Consider the following 18,100-nt stretch of genomic DNA (forward strand, 5'->3'; position numbering starts at 1 on the left):
CAGGGCGGGGCAGGACTGGACTCTCTCCTACTTCCCCACGCCCAATCCCGGAGATTTCACCTTCACGGAAGATTTCTTCCTATCCTCTCACTCAACAGCACCAGCAGCCCAGGTTATTTTGTGTTTGCTTGTCCTGCTATATTATGTAAATAGTTTGCTATTTCTTTCTGGGTGGCTGTGTAGACTACAAGACAAATGCATGGCTTCCTGCTATCCTACCAGTGGTTTAAAAAAAAAAGAAAAGAAAAAAGGACCTCTCAATCCACTAAGATGCTATGGGTTTTTGTCACATGTTAACAAAAAGGAAAATGAAGAGATGGTTAGTGTTTTCTCTCCTGGAACTTGGAGTTCAGTGTTTATCCACTCAAATGAGAAACTTTGTTTTTTATCTTCACCAAGACAGAATATGGACACATAAGCTATGAAATATGATCGTAGAAGAAGAGTGTCATGGGTTCCAGAAACCACACAGGAAGCCAGCTCTTGGTTTTGCAGCCACCTCCAAATGTGGCCATTAAAAGCATGGAGTCGAATGCGAGGACCCGCGACGGGCCAGGGCGGGACCCCTGCGGAGAGCAGGCCCCCCCGTGATGCGTGGTGTGAGGACGTGCCCGCCCCGGCCCTCTCTTACAGATGCTCATGACCCATGTGGAGCCGACTCCGTGGAGTGGGTCGTGTCTCCGACTGCCAGTCAGCTCAGAGTATCAGGAAGACAGTTTCCATCTTCTTCTGGCAAGTGCCGCCTTGTTCCTCTGGGCGCACACGGAGCGGTGTGGGGTCAGCTGCTGGCGGGCGCCCTGGGAATCAGTGGGGAGGAGGCCGAGGCCAGGCTGGCGGCTTCTCGGGGGAGGGAGCCGGGATCCACAGAGCAGGACGGTGAGCAAGTCTTCACTGGGAGGGTCTGAGCCTCCAGGGGAAAAGAAAAGAGAACTGAACTCAGCTCCCCCAGCAGTGACATCATCTTGCCAGCTCCCTGGGTCCGACCCTAAACAATTGCTCTTCCCTAAGCTAGTATTACTGGGTCAGAAACCCCACTACATCCTAGAATGTACTTCGAACTCACTTCTCTGCTCTTCGCCATTAAGTTCACACACTGAAGCTTCATTTCTGTGCTTTTGGCTTCATTTGTGTAATTACTGCTTAGGTCTTTTGATGGAGGGGGGCATTTAATTCATGCTTTGAAAGTGTTATATCTTTCTTAATTTACCCCTAAATATTTTCAACACATATATCTTCAATACATACATCTTCCGAGGTGCAGATGCTCCTATTTACTGTGCTTACTGATTGCCTCTTTTGGTGATTTGTTTACTGATATGCATTGGACTTTACATTCATCTTTACAAATGGTTGTTTTCCAAGGGAGTCTCCTACGCCATTGCTTATGGGAATATTCCCACAGGTCAGCATGCTATTCCTTAGAAGCTCATAGGAAACCTTTCCTGGGACATCATTGGCCAGAATGAAGTCACATGTCTATTCCTGAACCAGTTATTTCAAAAGGTGGGGATTATCCTCAGGTCAAGGAAGAAGAGGCCAGGCAGGCCAACTTCCTCTACGGAGTTGGGCTGATAGGGAGGTATAAAGGACTGGAGGGAGAGTCACTTGATTCTGTAACACTCCTATGATATCAGATTTGCAAAGACTCACTTAAGAGTTAACAATCCAGTGGAGGAATCCTTCAAAATATATGGGAGGAGGAAGGAGAGAGGGAATGATTAAAAACAAAATGAGACAAGCAAAAACTCACAGTAAGAGCTAATTGTTGGTGAGACATTTTTTTTTTTTTTTTGGTGTGGAACACCATTTTAATGTTCTCCAGAAATGCCTCACATTTTTGTGAAAGGCAGCTTCAGTTTTTATGGTTGGGTGTGGAAAAGCATTATTAATACCACTGTGTGTTTGCCTTTTGTCTCTTTCCCCCCTTCTTTTTGCAGAAAAAAAGTCAAGACAATAAAGAAACCATGAATTAAAATCATCTCTAAATTTTAAGTCTGGCAAAACCAAAATTGAATACTCACAAAAAGTGGAATTAACCTGTGAGTACGCTATGATCCTTTAAGGGCCTCAGACTGTTCTGAGGAGGGAGAGCTCTGTTCCACGTCTGGTCCTATAATACAGCTGTAGGTGGTAGGGGACAGAATGACTCTTGGCCCGACCCCACCAGCAGCCGCACCTGGGCTGCAGCCGCACCTGGGCTGTCCTGTATTCTATGAAGTTTCCCCAAGGCCGGTCTCCTTCCTGGTCCAGCCAGCATCTGCTGATCACTTGGCTGTCAGGCACTGGGCTGGGTGTTGAACCCCCAGGGTCCCTGCTTTCACTGGCTCGGCTGAGGCATCCAATCTCCTCTGCAGAAGGTGAGGCCACTGCATGAAGGCTTTGTGCCCACACCAGTTGATGGCCGTTTGAATCCTCCCTTGTTGAAAAGTAGAGGCCCTCCTGTCGGTCCTCGCACTGAGATACTCAGAAGCCAGCATTCTGGCTGTCTAGTCTCTCCTTTTGCTGGGCAACGTCTTCCTGCCATTCACTTACTGGTTTCTTCAAGAGAGGTCAGGCGAGGGAGCTTGACGATCTCTCCTCAGAGGTGACAATTCGGTGGAGGCCTGAAGGCTCAGGGGGAAGAATGATGGCTTGGTGTGAGGTTGGCTGAGGTAAGAAGAATGGTCCGGAGAAAGAAAGGGAGTAGCGCATGCGAAGAAGCTGAGACAGGAAGGAGCTTCTGGAGTAACCACCACACCTCCCGGGGCTTGTGACTCCCCCTCACCCCTATCTCACGAGGAGTGAGGGCTCCCTTCTTGTTTCCTCCCTTCACATGCTGTCTGCTGTCATTCTCGCCTTCCGCCTTTTCTATCTTGTCAGTCCATCCTTGAACATCAAGCCTGCTTGACATTGGTGGTTCTCTAACTGTAACGTTACTGTTGAAATTGAAACATTTATTCTCTGACCATCCTTAGAATCGTGGCTTGGCTTTCCTGTAAACCGCCTTTGAAATGACAATGCAACCTTGTGCTGATTTGCATGGGGGACTTTACACAGGGCTCACTTAATCCACCCCCCCATGGGGCGGGAGGCATTCCCAGTAAGAACAAGGGCGGAAAGAACTTCGTTAAACTCTCAAAGCTCATAAATAGTAGCACTGAGAGCGAAATTCGGGTCGAACGGTATTCCCAAATCATTACTTTGCCTTTTTCACAGATAATACCATAGCTCTATTGAATAAAGACTGCAGACTTAATGTGAATTCTTATAGCAAATCTTTCGCAGAGCTATGGTGAGCAGGACTGAGAATCTCTTCTGATTTAGGGGATTAGAATTCTGTGTAGACCAATTATCCTTTAAGACGTCAAAGGTAGACAACTCAACGTTTACACACTGCATCCCTATCCCGAAAACTAGGATCACTTTAGGGCCACACTGCAAGTCTTTTTCACCTTTGTGAAAACACCTCAGCCGCTGTTGTATGAAAGTAGCCGAAGACCAGGTGTAAAATCAGGGAGGCCACGTTTCAGTAAAACTTTACTTCCCAAAGCAGGTCGCCGGTACCTCATCCCCTAAAGTCAGGGGTGGAATTGTCCACGGTGGTGTCTGTCATTTAAAAAGTTTTGGATTTTGGGGGGGTTTCAGATTTGGGCTTTTCAGATTAGAGATGTTCAGTTACCTCCCCGTTTCCCAGTCTTAACGCCCAGGACTCTAAGGAAGCCACGGCTGGGCCTGGACCACGGGACATGGCACATTTTGTTCACGAGTCCTCTTTTCCCAACTGTCACGGCCGTTCCTCGTGCACGCCAGGGACGAGCCTGGCACCTGGCTCACTGGTTAACCTGGTGATGTCGGGCCTTGCCTGCCGCCTCCATACCCACCCTGGGCCCGGGGACTCTGTGTGGTATCTGGGAGTGGATGCGGGGAGATCTGATTTTGTCCAGGGAGCTCGTGTCCTGCCTGTGCCCTAACACTGACCGCCACCGGTGCCCCCTGCCTGGGCAGTGCCAGGAAGGCGGAGCGATGGGAATCCCGTTTCCAGAACTCTGAAGGCAAGCTTTCCACAGTGTCAGCTGCCCAGGAGTCACCGCGGGGCAGGCCGGTTTTAAGACTTCTCCCTGGCCTGCAGCTGTCGGGCAACTTCAGACCCCTTCAACACCAGGATCATGACAAGCATCCCTCTGGAAAGGCCTGGGGGCTGGGGAAATGGACGCGGCCAGAAGCAGCCCGGCCTGTCCTGGGGCTTGAGGGAGACGTGAGTGGCTTCCGCAGTGGCCGCCGGTGTCTGGGGACGGTGAGAAGATGCCAAGGCCTCGCTTTCGCCCCGGCTGCGGCCCCGCGGCCCGTGAGTAACAGCACAGCGGCCCACTCGGCAGCCAGGGGAGGACAGGAAAAGCCAAACCACAGAGTGGGCTCCCAGCATCCGTCCTTCGCCGGGCGTGGGGGGCAGCCCCAGCGAGGTGTCACCTCGGAGTCCTGTCACGGTTTCCGTGGTGAACCATGGGCTTTCCAGGCCTGTCACTCCGGGGCCCGCACCGCCCCCCACGCCCTCCAGACCCAAGTGTCGCTCTCTCCCCCATCGCCCGCTTTCGTGGGGGAGGTGGACAGCGGGCCCCATCTCACCAAGAAAGGGAAAGGATGATGAAAGGAGACTTTGGTTCACGAGTGATTCAGGACCGAAGGATAAAGGAACTAGGATCAGAGGATCAAAGCACTTTGGGGTTTGGTTTTGTTTGTTTTGGTAATGTTGGCATTTGGGCGACGGGCAGTCGTCTCCCATCCCGTGAGGCCCGTTTTCCAGTTCTTATCTTTTTCTAATCCTTCCCACCGTCACGCTGCAGTGGGCATTGCTGCCAGCCACAGCAGCAAGTACAGGGCAGGAACGTGGCACCGGGACGGAGCGCTGAGTGCCCCGCCGTGGCTGGGTCTGAACTCAGGCCCAGTGGAGTTACGGGTCTGCTCTCACCTGTGGTGATTGCCTTGTATGGCCAGTCGGCAGTTTCTGGCTAAAATGCTATTTGATAGGAACTAACGATCTCTGCTCATGTAAAAGAAGCCCGGGGAGCCTAGGATAGCTAGGGTGTACCCCGTCCCAGAGACACCTGTGTACCAGGCATTCATAAAGAGGGAGACCAAGGCTGAGGGGAGCATGAGGAGGGCACCCCTCCACCCTACCGCAGTGGCTGGCCCAGACCTTCCTGTTACGACGGCATTTCCGCCACTCTCAAGGAAGGAGTGGGGTCTTCCCTAAAGGAGCACAGGGGCAAGGCAACTCCTGATACAGGAGTCCGCAGCGTGAGGACCCACTGTGGAAGTTCGGGGCATGTGGGGAATTGCACATTTGTGTGCACAATGGCAAGGGGACTTGCATGTTCAGGCCCAAGAAGAAAGTGCTCACCGGGCCACAGGTGGTTGTGGCGCGTGATGCTCTCAACATTAACAGAGCTGATGTTCACTCAGGGGATTCGCAAGACGTGGGCGAGCTGAGGGGCCCGGCGCGCTTCATTGGCTCAGCAGCATTGGAACAATCGTGCCTTGAGTGAGATGGAAGATGGAACAGGCTGGAGGAGCAGGGCGACCGGCGGGTCCCGTGAGAGCTGACGGGAAGGGGACGGGGTAGAATGGCAGTCTCACTCACTGAACGCGTCTGGGGAAGGAGGGGAAGGAGCCCGTCCAGGTCTCAGTCTCCCTGGAGAGAATGCTAAGGTGTGTACAGATTCTAGAAGTGAGTTTTCAGGTTGCTCTTATCTAGTCGGGGGATGATGGGGCTTTCCAGTTCCTCTATTCTATGATTCCTCTCTAGAGTAAATCCGTGGGTAGAACTAGCCTCAGAGAAAGCTATGGTGGAGAAAATCAGAAGTCATGGAAGACACACAATTCAGCTGTCCAAGATGGCGTCACCCTCCATCTTTTGGCTCCTCCCAGTCCTGGCCTGGGTTCCCTGTGTTTCAAGGAACAGCCATCTGGAGCTCATAGTTTGGCAGAAGACAATTATATTTGGGCATCTAATAAAAATGAATGACACTTGCAGTATGGAAATATTTGCCCTAGACCACTGAAGGATAAAATACCTTCTGGGCCACTGGAACCATCAAGAGTTTAGTGATGCTATTACAGAACATATTTTGCTGGGCATTTTTTTTTCACGAGCTGTTTCAAAGAAAACTTAGTCAAAATAACCATGGACACACTCAGCTCCAGGCTTGTGAGGTATCTGTATTGAAGTCCAAGCAGGGGAAAACTCAAGCTTAAATCCTCATTCTACTGCTTATTAATGCTGGGATTCTAGGCCCTGAGGTAAGCTAAGTATCGTCCCACCTCCAAACTGAGAATACAAACACAAGGACCAAATACTGTATGTAATAGAAGAACACTGGCACAGTGCCTGGAACACAGTCAGCACCCAATGAAATGAAACACTGGACAGGTGTCCAGTACATTATCAACCGGCCAAGGCCGGAGTCACACAGGCAGCCCGAGGACGCACCAGGAGGTGCACTAGGCGTTCACGGCTGCCGTAGGCGCTGTCTCTCTAGAGACAGAAGTGTTCCTCTGCTGTTCACATGTTCACAAAGTGAAGACCCAGGCTTCCCAATCAGCACTCGACATCTGGCAAGGGTTCCTTTTAGCTCATTGTAAGAGACACTGGGCTTTTAAGAAATTTCAAATAACCCCAAGCCCTACCTACATCCTCCCCTCCCCACTAAACACCGAGCCGGTTACACCTCTGTGAGCAGGGTGGAAGTTGTCCCCCTGTTGAGGCTGGGCCGCTCAAGGGGGAAGTGACTGGGCAGAGGACAGGTCCCTAAGGGCTTCCTCTATTGCAGACAGCACACTGCCAAGTCTAGAGAAACCAGAAGTCCCTTCCTTTCCCTCCCTCCTGACCATGGGCTGCTCTGCTAATGCCCACTGAAAGGAAAAATAGGTCTTGTTTTGATTTGGGGCGTAACTCTCCCTGCTGTTACCTCCCCCAGAGTGCAACATCAACAGCACTGCACAAACTCCAGCAGAGAGAGGGAGAGGGAGCCCCGAGCACTGACCAAGAGCTCAGCCCCCGCCTGGCGCCCACCCTGTGGCTGAGCTGTCCTGTCCTGTGACCCCATTTTCCCCCCTTACAGAGCTGCATCGCTGGAACACTGAAGAGGAATAAGGACTCTATGACTATAGCATGGGGTAGAGGAAATGAAGGGACACCTCCTTTCTGCCCTAAAAATCAACTTCATTTCACTGTCTAACGCAGGTAACGAAAGTAACTAATTTCTACTGAGCACCAAAGACCTGACCCCATTACCATGACATCTTTAGTAACACCCTAGAAGGGAGTTCTAGTAGCCAGAATTCACAGGCGAGGAACATGTGTGCATGCACGTATGCAGAGCCTAGAGACAAAAAGGGAAGACTCCCTGCCAAAAGGGCTTTGACACTATCTGCTCCCAAACTCTGCCCCACCCACCGTGAGCTGAGAAGTCTCATGTCCCCAGGAAGAGAAAGAGCATACTGCTTTCAGTAGTGAGCTTGCTGCCTCTAAAACAGGGCTGAAAAAGGCCAATCCAGGCATTCTGCAGCACATTGCAGAATCCCACTGGAAATGATTAAAAATCCTATCTGCACTCTTGAAAGGATTTAGGGGGCCCAAGGGTATGTGTGTCTCCATTGTCAAGCCCTTACCTGAGGGGCTCAAGAATCTGGGTTCAACCCCCAATCCCAAACTCCTCCCACCAGAAAAGAAAACTTTTCTTCATATTAACTGACATTAAAGAATTGAAGGATAAATAATAGGGCTTATAAAGAGAATTGGATTTGTTGAAATTAACATGGCTATAGAAAATTTCATTTCTGTGAAAGTGATGTCCTAGAAATTAAGGCACAAGTGTTGCAGTAAGTCATGTGGTATGGGTCAATTGCACAGTGAACTATCATGTTTTCATACACATGAGCATTCTTTTTGCTCCTATGAAGGAACTGGAGTCTAATCTCCTTAGTAAGTGGGTGTTTGTTTGTTTTTTTAAAACAAGATTTTCATTTCTCCTTTGATGGTTTCTTCTGTGAATTATGGTTGCATAATCCTTTAGCTTATTATGGGTTTGGTTTGGTCAGGAATAAGAAGGCCTTAAGCTTTGGTGACTTTAATACATTCAATTTGGAACAAGACCAGCCAGGGGAGATACCAGGGACACCGCGCTTGCAAAGTCTCCGAGGCCCTGGGCTCAGCCCCTGTGCTGGGGTTCATGGTCTGTGTTTTCTGTCTTCCAATTCCCAGTACTTTTTGAAAAGGGGGGGGGGTCCCACGTTTTTGTTTTACCCTGGATTCTTCACATCTTGTAACCAATCCTGGGATGGTTCTTATCACTTGTGGGTGACGGTTGCCTCAGGGGAAGAGGGACATTTCACAACTATTTGGGCACATGATGAAATACATCTTTGTATTTCATACTATTTATAGTAAAACACAACTGAGCCTTTCCCTTTGGCTGCCCATGGACCGCAGAGGCAATCTCTGAGAATAGCCAGGAGGCTTCTAATCCCACAGGGCTTTAAACATCACATCCATAAGTCTAGAAGTGTCTAGCAGGGGCTGGGGATATAGCCTAGTGGCAAGAGTGCCTGCCTCAGATACACGAGGCCCTAGGTTCGATTCCCCAGCACCACATATACAGAAAACGGCCAGAAGCGGCGCTGTGGCTCAAGTGGCAGAGTGCTATGCTAGCCTTGAGCGGGAAGAAGCCAGGGACAGTGCTCAGGCCCTGAGTCCAAGGCCCAGGACTGGCAAAAAAAAAAAAAAAAAAAAAAAAGAAGAAGTGTCTAGCAAAGCTCCTTTAAATAGTTCTTCATTACACAGATTAGGGTGTGGTATTCAAAGTGCAGCTTGAACCCGGGGAGTAGAAATTTGACTCTAAATTGCACGTAGATAAATCGGATAAGCTTCTCAATAGCAGTGTGACTCTTTGAATGTCTGTCTCTATCTCGTGTGTGTAGGCAGACATGTAGGCGCATGCCCCTCCCTCCCCCCCCCTTGCCCAGGGAGTCAGGAATCTGCCTACCTTGTCTATTAAGGCTGATGGTTTATACCTTTGGGGACTTGGACTCTGGCTCTGCCCCCACCTCAGTCTGGTAAACCCTGGGCTCAGGTTGGCTGTGATTAGCTAATAAATTATTCATTTTCAGGCTGGAAGGGAAAACAGATTTCTTCCCTTTTCTGCCTTCTCTTTTTCTGTGATACATGTGAGATCTCAGAAGCCTTCCTGGAAAGCCCAGAACGACTCTTCATGGCACGCACGTGTGTGCGCACGCACACATCCCCCCCCCCCACATACACACACACGTGTCAGCCTTGCTCCAGGCTTGGTGTGTGTAATGGTTCTGTTGGTCCTTGCTGGACGGCCCTGTTTATCCCCATTTCTCGGGTGAGGAAATGGAAGCACAGAACACTAGTCACAAGAACGGTGGGGCTCAGATCCCATCAAGCCCTGCTCTGTATTGCAGGTGGCTAGAACAGCACCGGCGGAAGGAACAAGGGCCACAGAGGGCACCGGCGGCTGGGTCATCAGCTGAGCCACGGAGAGCGTGGGTTCCGTGATTGCCTTCCTGGCCACCCTGGCTCCCTGCGGGGGAAGTGGAAGACAAGAATGGTTGTCCTTTTCCGTTTCTCTCTTGTGCCGATACTGTGGCTTGAACTCAGGGCCTCACACTCTCATTTAGCTTCTTGTGCTCCAAGCTGGCACGCTACCACTTCAGTCTCACCTCTACTCTGGCATTTTTGCTGATCAAGAGTCTCTTGGATTTTTCTGCCTAGGCTGGCTTTGAACTGGGATCCTCAGATCTCGGCTTACTAAGTAGTTTAGGATTCTAGGTGTGAGCCACCAGTGCCTGCCTGGCTTGTTTTCCCTCAGACGTCGTGGTGTGAACGTGTGGTTCTGGGCCATTGCTTGCGTGCTGACCACAGTGCCCAGGAGCGGCGGGGGTGCTAGCAGCTTGTGGTCCCTTTCCATACTGCCTGTTTCCTCCCCTCACCCTGCCCTGCTTCCTCCCTCCCTCCCTCCCTCCCTCCCTCCCTCCCTCCCTCCTTCCCTCCCTCCCTCCCTCCCTCCCTCCCTCCCTCCTTCCTGACTTCCTGACTTCCAGGGAGCTCATGCCACTTAGGAGGCTGGCGAGCTGTTGCGCACACAGAATGGAATCTGCGGGGCCACTTCACTTGCGTGGGTCCGGGACGTCCCCCTGCCCACGAGACCGTGGTGAGTCCTCGTGCTGAGCGGTGGCAGCCTTTCCCCCGCTGCTGCCCACAGGCCCGAGGCCTCTGGAAAGAGCACGTCCTGGCTGGAATGGCTGGGATTGGGGAGGGGAGGGGTGGAGGCCAGGGAGGCTCTCGGTTCGGGGAACTCTGTAAGCATCTAAAACAAAAATCATCCTGGGTAAGTGTGGGAAGCTCATTAAAACTTGGCACCATTTCCCCCAATAGGCATTAACTAGAACTTTTCAAGGGAAACTGGATGAAAGCATGAAAAATACGTATCCTTATTCCTACAAAACAGAAGGAAGGCTTACAGCCCTTCCCCCTGCAAAGTGGTCCTTCTCCTCGTCGCTGGGCAGACTCCGGCGTGGACACCGGTGCTCTCCCGGGACGCCACGCCCCAAGCCCGTGGTGCTTTCAGTTATTTTTCCAATTTGGTTCTTGGTCTTAAGCTCAGGCTGCCCTAGACCTTGATCCTCCTATTTACACCTCTGGAGTGGCTGGGATTACAGGCCTGAGCCTCTGTGCTCAGCTCAGTTAGTGCCTTACCAACCCCACAGGAGAGGGCCAGAGCCCTTCTACTGAGAAAAGTTGCAGGGGACCATTGGTCCCATTCCCCAGTTAGTTCATATGAGGGGGGGAAACTGTGAAAGGAAGAGGGGAGGAAGAGAGCAATTCATGGGCCGGAGTGAAGGCCACTGGGTTCCTTCTCTTGCACTCGGATCTGTCAGAACAGCTGTAGGCAGCAGCCCAGGTAAGAGTTTGCTCTGCAGCTCAGCTTGTCCTGTACAGAACCTTGAGCTTCTGGAAAGGAGGACGTGCCCAGAGCCCATCAACCACTTCCATAACGAGTCACCTGGGCAGCTCTAACGCCGTGTGGATTAGGACAGAGAATCCTGATGAGTTTGGTGGACGTGTAACCAGGATGCATGTGACGTGTGTGTGTGTGTGTGTGTGTGTGTGTTAGCGTGTTTGATTTCAGACTTATGGCTGTGAACACATGATCTACTTTGTATCCAACCCAGTTTATGTAAGATCACTTTTTCTGAACGATCGATTTTATCGGCGTTGCTCATCTTACTGTTCCACCCATCGTCTGTGTGCTGGTGTGGCACTGGTTCAGTCCTTGGAGCCTCACCTGCCTCACCAAGGGGGCGGAGCCAGCCAAGGGGTGGGGCCAGCCAAGGGGGAGGGGCTAGCAAAGATCACATTCACATGTGGCCTTTGAATAATGCTCTGTTGGGACTTAAGAATACATTTCTGTTATTTAAAAAAGCAAACCTTAAAGGTGGCAGTATTCAATTATTCGATATTTTCCAAAAATCAGTGTTGGCAGAGAACAAAGGGACATGGTCTCCTTGATATATGACTGTTGGGGGGCGGGGAACAGTAGAGACCAGGTCTGCGAAACAAAAAACTTCTTGTCAAATGGTATTTCCACAGGTTTGGGTCAGCGACCTTACATTATGTATCTAAAACCAAAAAACTACTAAACATAAAAAGGTCAGAAATAGACCTCTCAGTGGATCACAATAGCTCAACAGCTATGTACATATGATCATATAAGACAAGGATAATCAAACTCTATTGTTGATGTTATATTTAAAGTCCTAGGTGAATTTCCTTTGGCATACGCCACGTGGCTACTGTATATGTTTTTGGTGCACTGGGTATTGTATATATGCCTACCTGATCTAGGGAAGGGGAAGAAAAACGAGGGTGTAAGATATCACAAGATATGCACTCACTGCCCTATTATGTAACTGTACCCCTTTTGCACAGCACCTTGTCAACAAATTTTAATTAATAGATAAATAAATTGAAAAAAAATCAGTGTTGGGGCACGAGTCTGGCATGGCCCCTGGCAGTAGGTTCCCGGCCCCAAGTGAAGCATGGCTCTGCGCTTTGACCTACCCCACTCCTCACACACACCTCCTACATCTTCAGCCACCTTTTCCTCAAATCCAGAAATGACACAGCTCCGGGGACAGCCTGGCAGGTTTGCAACGAGCACAGGCGCTGGAGCTCCCTGCTCTGTTTCCACATGTCTTCTGCTTTGCCCTGAGTTCTTTAGGGAGAAATGCCCGGCTGTTTTCATAGAGCGGAGCGATTGAGAACTCCTTACAGTGTAGTAAAGCTTTCCCCACCTGCTTGTGGCCTCGCTGCCTGGTTTCATCGGTGACGCCTCTCTTGGTGCACGGCCCCGGGAGGGTTGAGTGACAGGGAGTAGGGAGGGCTATGGAGAACAGCTCCCTCAAAGCAGCCCCTGGTGTCTGGAGGGGCAGCCATTAATGCAGGTAGGGATGAGGGCTCAGTGCCGATGGTTTAAAACCATGTACACCAGAATTCCATCCAATGTCATCCAACAGTTTACACATCCTTACACACTAGGGTGCCTGTTTTGTGTGTGTGAACGTGCGCTGACCTCGGGCTCAGCTCATCCTAGCCACCTTGCGATCAGGATGTAGGAAAAACATACAGTGCCACGGACTCCCTGGTGGTGGGGGCCAAACCTGCACGTTACTCCTTATAGGATATTATTAACTCAATTGAGAGTAACAGTAATGGTCGGATGATTATTCATTCCAGTTTGAGAGGAATAGACACAGATAAGGAACGATGTTTAGGGGAAGAAAGCACAAAGGGAAGAGAAACGAAGAAGAAGAAGAAGAAGAAGAAGAAGAAGAAGAAGAAGAAGAAGAAGAAGAAGAAGAAGAAGAAGAAGAAGAAGAAGAAGAAGAAGAAGAAGAAGAAGAGGCATGCTTTGCGCCTGGTACCGTGGCTGATCCCCATACTCCATGCTTTTTGGGAGGCTGAGATGGAGAAGCCTGCAATCAGAGGTCAGCCCGGGCGAAGAGTTCATGATAACCCATTGCAACCAACGAAAAGCTAGGTGAGGTGGCATGCAACTGCCGTTCCAGCTATGTAGGAAGATAATAGTCCAAAAGCAAGTATTGGAAAAAATCACAAGTATGAAAAGGGCTGGAGGTCTGGCTTACCAGCAGGCGCACAAGACCTGGAGTTCAAACAACACAACCACAACAAGTTCGAGTTTCTTCCTGTGACTGTTTTGCTCTGCCACGGTTTGCCGGCAACCCGGTCCCGGAGTAACCAAGCTTTTCTCTTCTTTTCTTTTTCTCCCTGGTTTCCTTTTTGCTCCCCCTTCTCTCCTCACCTTCACTCTTTTTCTTTCCATTTCTTTGACATCTCAGCAGAATCGCACACTTACTGGGGATTTTCTTTCCTGCTACACACAGAGACATAACAGAATGATGTCACACACACACACATACACACGCACACGCACACATACACACACACACAGAAAATCCCAGGCCCTCGTGTGTGTGTGTGTGTGTGTGTGTGTGTGTGTGTGTGTATTGACTGAGTTTCACAATAAGGGCTGCTCTCACCCCAGAGGAAATTTTAAAATGCACCAAAATAGGAAAGAGAGGTGACGTAGCAAATACCTGCTGAAAGGAAACCACGGGGCTGCCGCCTCTCTGGGGTGACAACTTTCCAGCTGACGGCCACGCTTTTTGCAGTGAAAGTGCTGCTGGCGGCCCCCACTGTCCTGAGACCCCATTTTCACAAGGCGTGATCTGGGGGTGCTGAGACCCCATCTTCCCATGACGTAATCTGGGGGTACTGAGACCCCATCTCTACATGGACGCGATGAGGCTGTTGTCAGCTTGTGCGGGCTTGGTGGGCAGGCTGGGGGGTGTCAAGAAAGAGTGGTGGGGGGCAGCGCCCCCCCCCCCCGGGCGGGCTTTGCTCAGGTGTGCTCCCCCTGCTCTACTCCATCAGCTCACGGTGGCTCTGGCACACGGGAGCTGATGGGAGTTTAGTGTGCGCGGGACCCTCGGGCTTCCCAGGGGCTCAGCAGGAGTAAACATGGCAGGAAGTCCTGCTTTCCCGAGGGCCTGGGTTCAAGGTCTGTGTCCCCCCGGCTTTACTAAGCTGCCCGCCGGGGGGGGGTGGCTAGGCTCCCCTTCCTCTCCTTGTTTTCACATCTTCACAACCTTCCAACAGACTTAGACCCACTCTGCAGATGAAGAAACCAAGGCTTGGGGAGTGGGGGGGGGGGTCTGCAGACCCCATGGCCACCACGGGGCGGGGCTGAGAGACCGAGTCTGGCCCGCCTGACCTGGGGGGGGGGGGGTGACCCGGCCTTGTGCGCACGCCCCAATCCCACCCCAGAGTCTCTCCTGTTCTGCCGCCTTGCTGTTGACCAAGCAGCGCGTTGTGTGTTGGCTTCTGGGCGTGTGGCGCTGGGCCTGCGCGTGGAGACACAGCGCCGATGCACAAGGCCTGCGAGGACGCGGGGTCAGCGCTTCCCCTCCACCGCGCCCTTGCCTTAAATCCCCACCTGCCGCGCCAGCGCAGGGCCCTTCAGCCCCATTGTTCACAGACCGGAAGCTCAGAGAAGCGGGGGGGGGGGGGGGCAGAGCGAACGAATGCAGGCGAGTCACAGAGGCCACGGCCCGTGGGGACGGGGGACGCCCACGCCAGCCGCCATCGCGGAGCCGCCCGCCTGCTGAGGCCCACCAGGGAGTGTCCTGTTCACACCCGCTGTTCACACCCGCTGTTCACACCCGCTGTCCACACACGCTGTTCACACACGCTGTTCACACACGCTGTTCACACCCGCTGTCCACACACGCTGTCCACGCACGCTGTCCACACCCGCTGTCCACACACGCTGTTCACACACGCTGTCCACACCCGCTGTTCACACCCGCTGTTCACACACGCTGTTCACACACGCTGTCCACACACGCTGTTCACACACGCTGTTCACACACGCTGTTCACACACGCTGTTCACGGCCGGGCTCGGGGGAAACACCACGGGCCCCGAGACACCCACAGAGCAGAGGCGAGTGTGCAGGGGGCAGGACGGGGGCACCGGTGGGCCCAGCGCCCTGACATTTCACTCTCGTGGAGGAGGAGACTGGGGTTCCCAGGAGCAGCCGGCAGGGGAGGCCGAGGCGGGGGGACCTGGCCTGAGGGACCTGGGCCCTAGCCAGAGGCAGCGGGGGGGGGGGGGGGGCTTCGGCCCGTCTAAGGACTTTGCGTTCCCCAGGAAGACGGGGCCGTCTGGGGCCTGGGGGTGCTGGAGGGGAGAGGGGCGGGCATGCGCTCAGTAGATTCTCGAAGGGCTCCGAGGTCAATCCGAACCTCCAGGTCGGCTACCGACCGCGTGGATAGGAATGTCCCGAATGTGGGGAGCGGTTCGTCTCCCCAGGTGGTTATCAAGAGGGGCTCCCCAAGCCCAGCGGCTCCTCCCGGTGGTTCCCCCGCCCCACCCCGCCCAGCCATTGCACAGGCCCGTCGGACGCGTCGGAGCCCCCGGCTTCCCGCGGCACCCCGCCCTCCCTCCGAGCGGGTCCCCCGCCCGTCCTGTGTCTCACGCCCGCCCGCCCGGGCGTTCTGTGGTGACTGGCCACACGTCCCCGTGGTGGGGACAGAACCAGGGGGCTCTGTCACGTGGACGTTTCCACCCTCGGCCTCTGTGTGTGCGGGCGAGGAGGTGCGGCCCGGGGGCGCCAGCCGCGCTGACCGGCAGACGCCGAGCGGCACCGAAGGTCACCACGAGCGCGTGGGTGGGCGGCTCTGCCCACGGGCAGACGAGCCGCCCGCTCTCCACCCCTCAGACCGAGGGGGCTCCGTCCGCCTTCTTCCCGCTGGGGACGAGAGAGACGGTCCCCTCCCTGAGAGACCGTGGGGGGCGGGGGGGCCTCCCCCGGGGCCGGGCTGGCTCAGCCCCCCGCCGGCATTTGATCGCAGGATCAAGTACGGGTGTTGCGCAGCCCTTCCTCGGAGCTCCTGGCCGTCTGGGAGCTCGGGGCCGAGGGCCTTCTGTGCCCGCTGAGGAAAGCAAGTTCCCACACTGCGTGTGTCACCCGCTTTCACATCCTCTCGGCTGCCCGTGGCCTCGTGACCGCGGCGAGGGACCGTCGCCCCGGCCTCCGCTCGGCAGCCCGTCTGGAGCCCAGGCCCCCAACTACAGGGCGTGAGCGGCAAGAGCCTCGCGGCAGAAGGCAGGGGTTCCTTCAGCCTTCCTTCTCTCCACCCCCCCCCCCCCCGCTGTAACACGCCCTGTGAGCGCGTGCAAAAGCAGAGAGCGAGCGCCCGACGGGACCCCAGGAGGCCTCGGGTCCCCCAGATTCCTTTACACGGCTTCCCAGGGGGGAGAGGGCGCCCCCTGGAGGCAGCCCGTGGGCTGGCGGCGGCGGCAGGGCCTCTAGTGGAGGTGGGAGGAGGCTTTGTGCCCTAAGCGGGGGGGGGGGGGGGGGGGGAGGGGGGGAGGGGGAGGGGGGAGGGGGAGGGGGAGGGTGGAGGGTGGAGGGAGGGAGGCAGGGAGCGGCGGCCCGGCAATCGCAGGGCTTTCCTTTCCCCGGGCCGCTGCCTCGCTCAGGCCGCCTGGTCAACCCGCAGGCCCCTTGGGCCCCTTGGCCCGACTCCAGCCCGAGCCACTGCCTTTCACGCAGACTGAGCCGGCGGCGTGGAGGACGTGATCCACAGCCGCGGCCTACCGCGTGCCCCGGGGGAAGGGACGAGCCTGGTGGCCCTGGGTGGGCATCCGGCCCAAGCGTCGGTCCGACCCGCCTGTGTCCTGTCCGTCCCGGCTGGGGGCAAGTGAGCAGCTCAGGGAGGGCAGGTGCACCCAGCACGCGCGAGCCAGCTCCCTGAAGGCGCGAAGCCGGCTGCCGTTGTGACCTTGTTTGCATCCCGCCAGTTGGCTCCTCGGGGACCACACCCACGTGACACCAAAAATACCAGGATGATTCAGAGCAAAGCCCCCCCGTCCCGTTCCCGGGATGCCAGGTGTCTGAGCACGGTCTGGGTCTTAAGCCGCCGGCAGTGTTCACGTTCTGCTGCCGCGACGCGAGCGGCCGGCGGCGAGGTCAGCTGACGCGGGCCCCTGCCGGGCGACTCCACCTACCTGCTGGGTGGCCGTGGCCTGCTTAAGATCCTCCGCCATCTGACAGGACGCGCGGACGCGCAGCGCGGTGCCAAGGTCGCCAACTGTGGAGACAGAGCAGAGCCGACTGAGCTCGCTTCCTCTGGTAGCGATGGCCACAGAGTGACTCACGTCAAACCCGTTCCTACACCAAACACACAAAAGCCAGCTCCCTCCCGGCTCCCTCGGGCTCTGCTGCGAGGGACAGGGGTCACCCCTCCGTCAGAATACACGCACCTGTCCAGAAAACCCCGGCACCCGAGGGCCGGGGATAGCTGTTAGCCGACATGTAAGAGTCCTTGTTAAAAGGCCTGGGCTGCTGGGTGGTGGAAGCTGAGATCGAAGGCTCTTGATTCAAAGCCAGCCTGGGCAGGAGAACCTCAGCAAGACTCTTATCTCTAATTAACCCCTCAAAAAGCTGGAAGTGGAGCAGTGGCTCAAGTAGCGCTAGCCTTGAGCATCCCCGAGTTCAAGCCCCCCCGGTACTGTCTGTCTGTCTGTCTCTCTCTCTCTCTCTCTCACACACACACACAGCATGCACTTAAGACCCTCTGACAGATCTGGTGATTGGAAGTACTGTCCAGCTCAGACAACCAGCCATGTTTGCACTGAGAGGAAGTTACAGCATGGACAATTTCTCTCTCGTGCCGTCAGGGAGAAAGAGAGGATCAAGTAGGAACGTTCCAGACCTTCCTGGCCTCCACGTTTAGTCAGGACTTGACTTCCAGTTCTGCCTTGTTAGCTGTAACTCTGAACTCTTCCTGGTGCCGGCACCGGCGCGCACACGCCATCTTTGACCTCTGTTCCTGCCCCAGGAAGAACGCCGGCATTTCCTTGGGGGTCCGGCTGCATCCGCACCCACTCGACCAGGCCCTCTTCCATCCCACTGGGAATGGACATGGCTCTGCTCTGCCCCGCTCTGCCCCG

General features: G+C 54.3%; 1 protein-coding gene across 1 annotated transcript in view; it reads right to left on the reverse strand.

Moving 5' to 3' along the window:
* The window catches only part of LOC125357455 (T cell activation RhoGTPase activating protein), a 50,674-nt gene that overhangs the window by 25,917 nt on the left and 6,657 nt on the right, over positions 1–18,100 (reverse strand). The window contains 1 exon segment of the mRNA XM_048354382.1: positions 17,156–17,238. Coding sequence (XP_048210339.1) covers positions 17,156–17,238 — 83 coding nt within the window.

This window comes from Perognathus longimembris, chromosome 9 (genome assembly GCF_023159225.1).
Source record: "Perognathus longimembris pacificus isolate PPM17 chromosome 9, ASM2315922v1, whole genome shotgun sequence".
Lineage (NCBI taxonomy): Eukaryota > Metazoa > Chordata > Mammalia > Rodentia > Heteromyidae > Perognathus > Perognathus longimembris.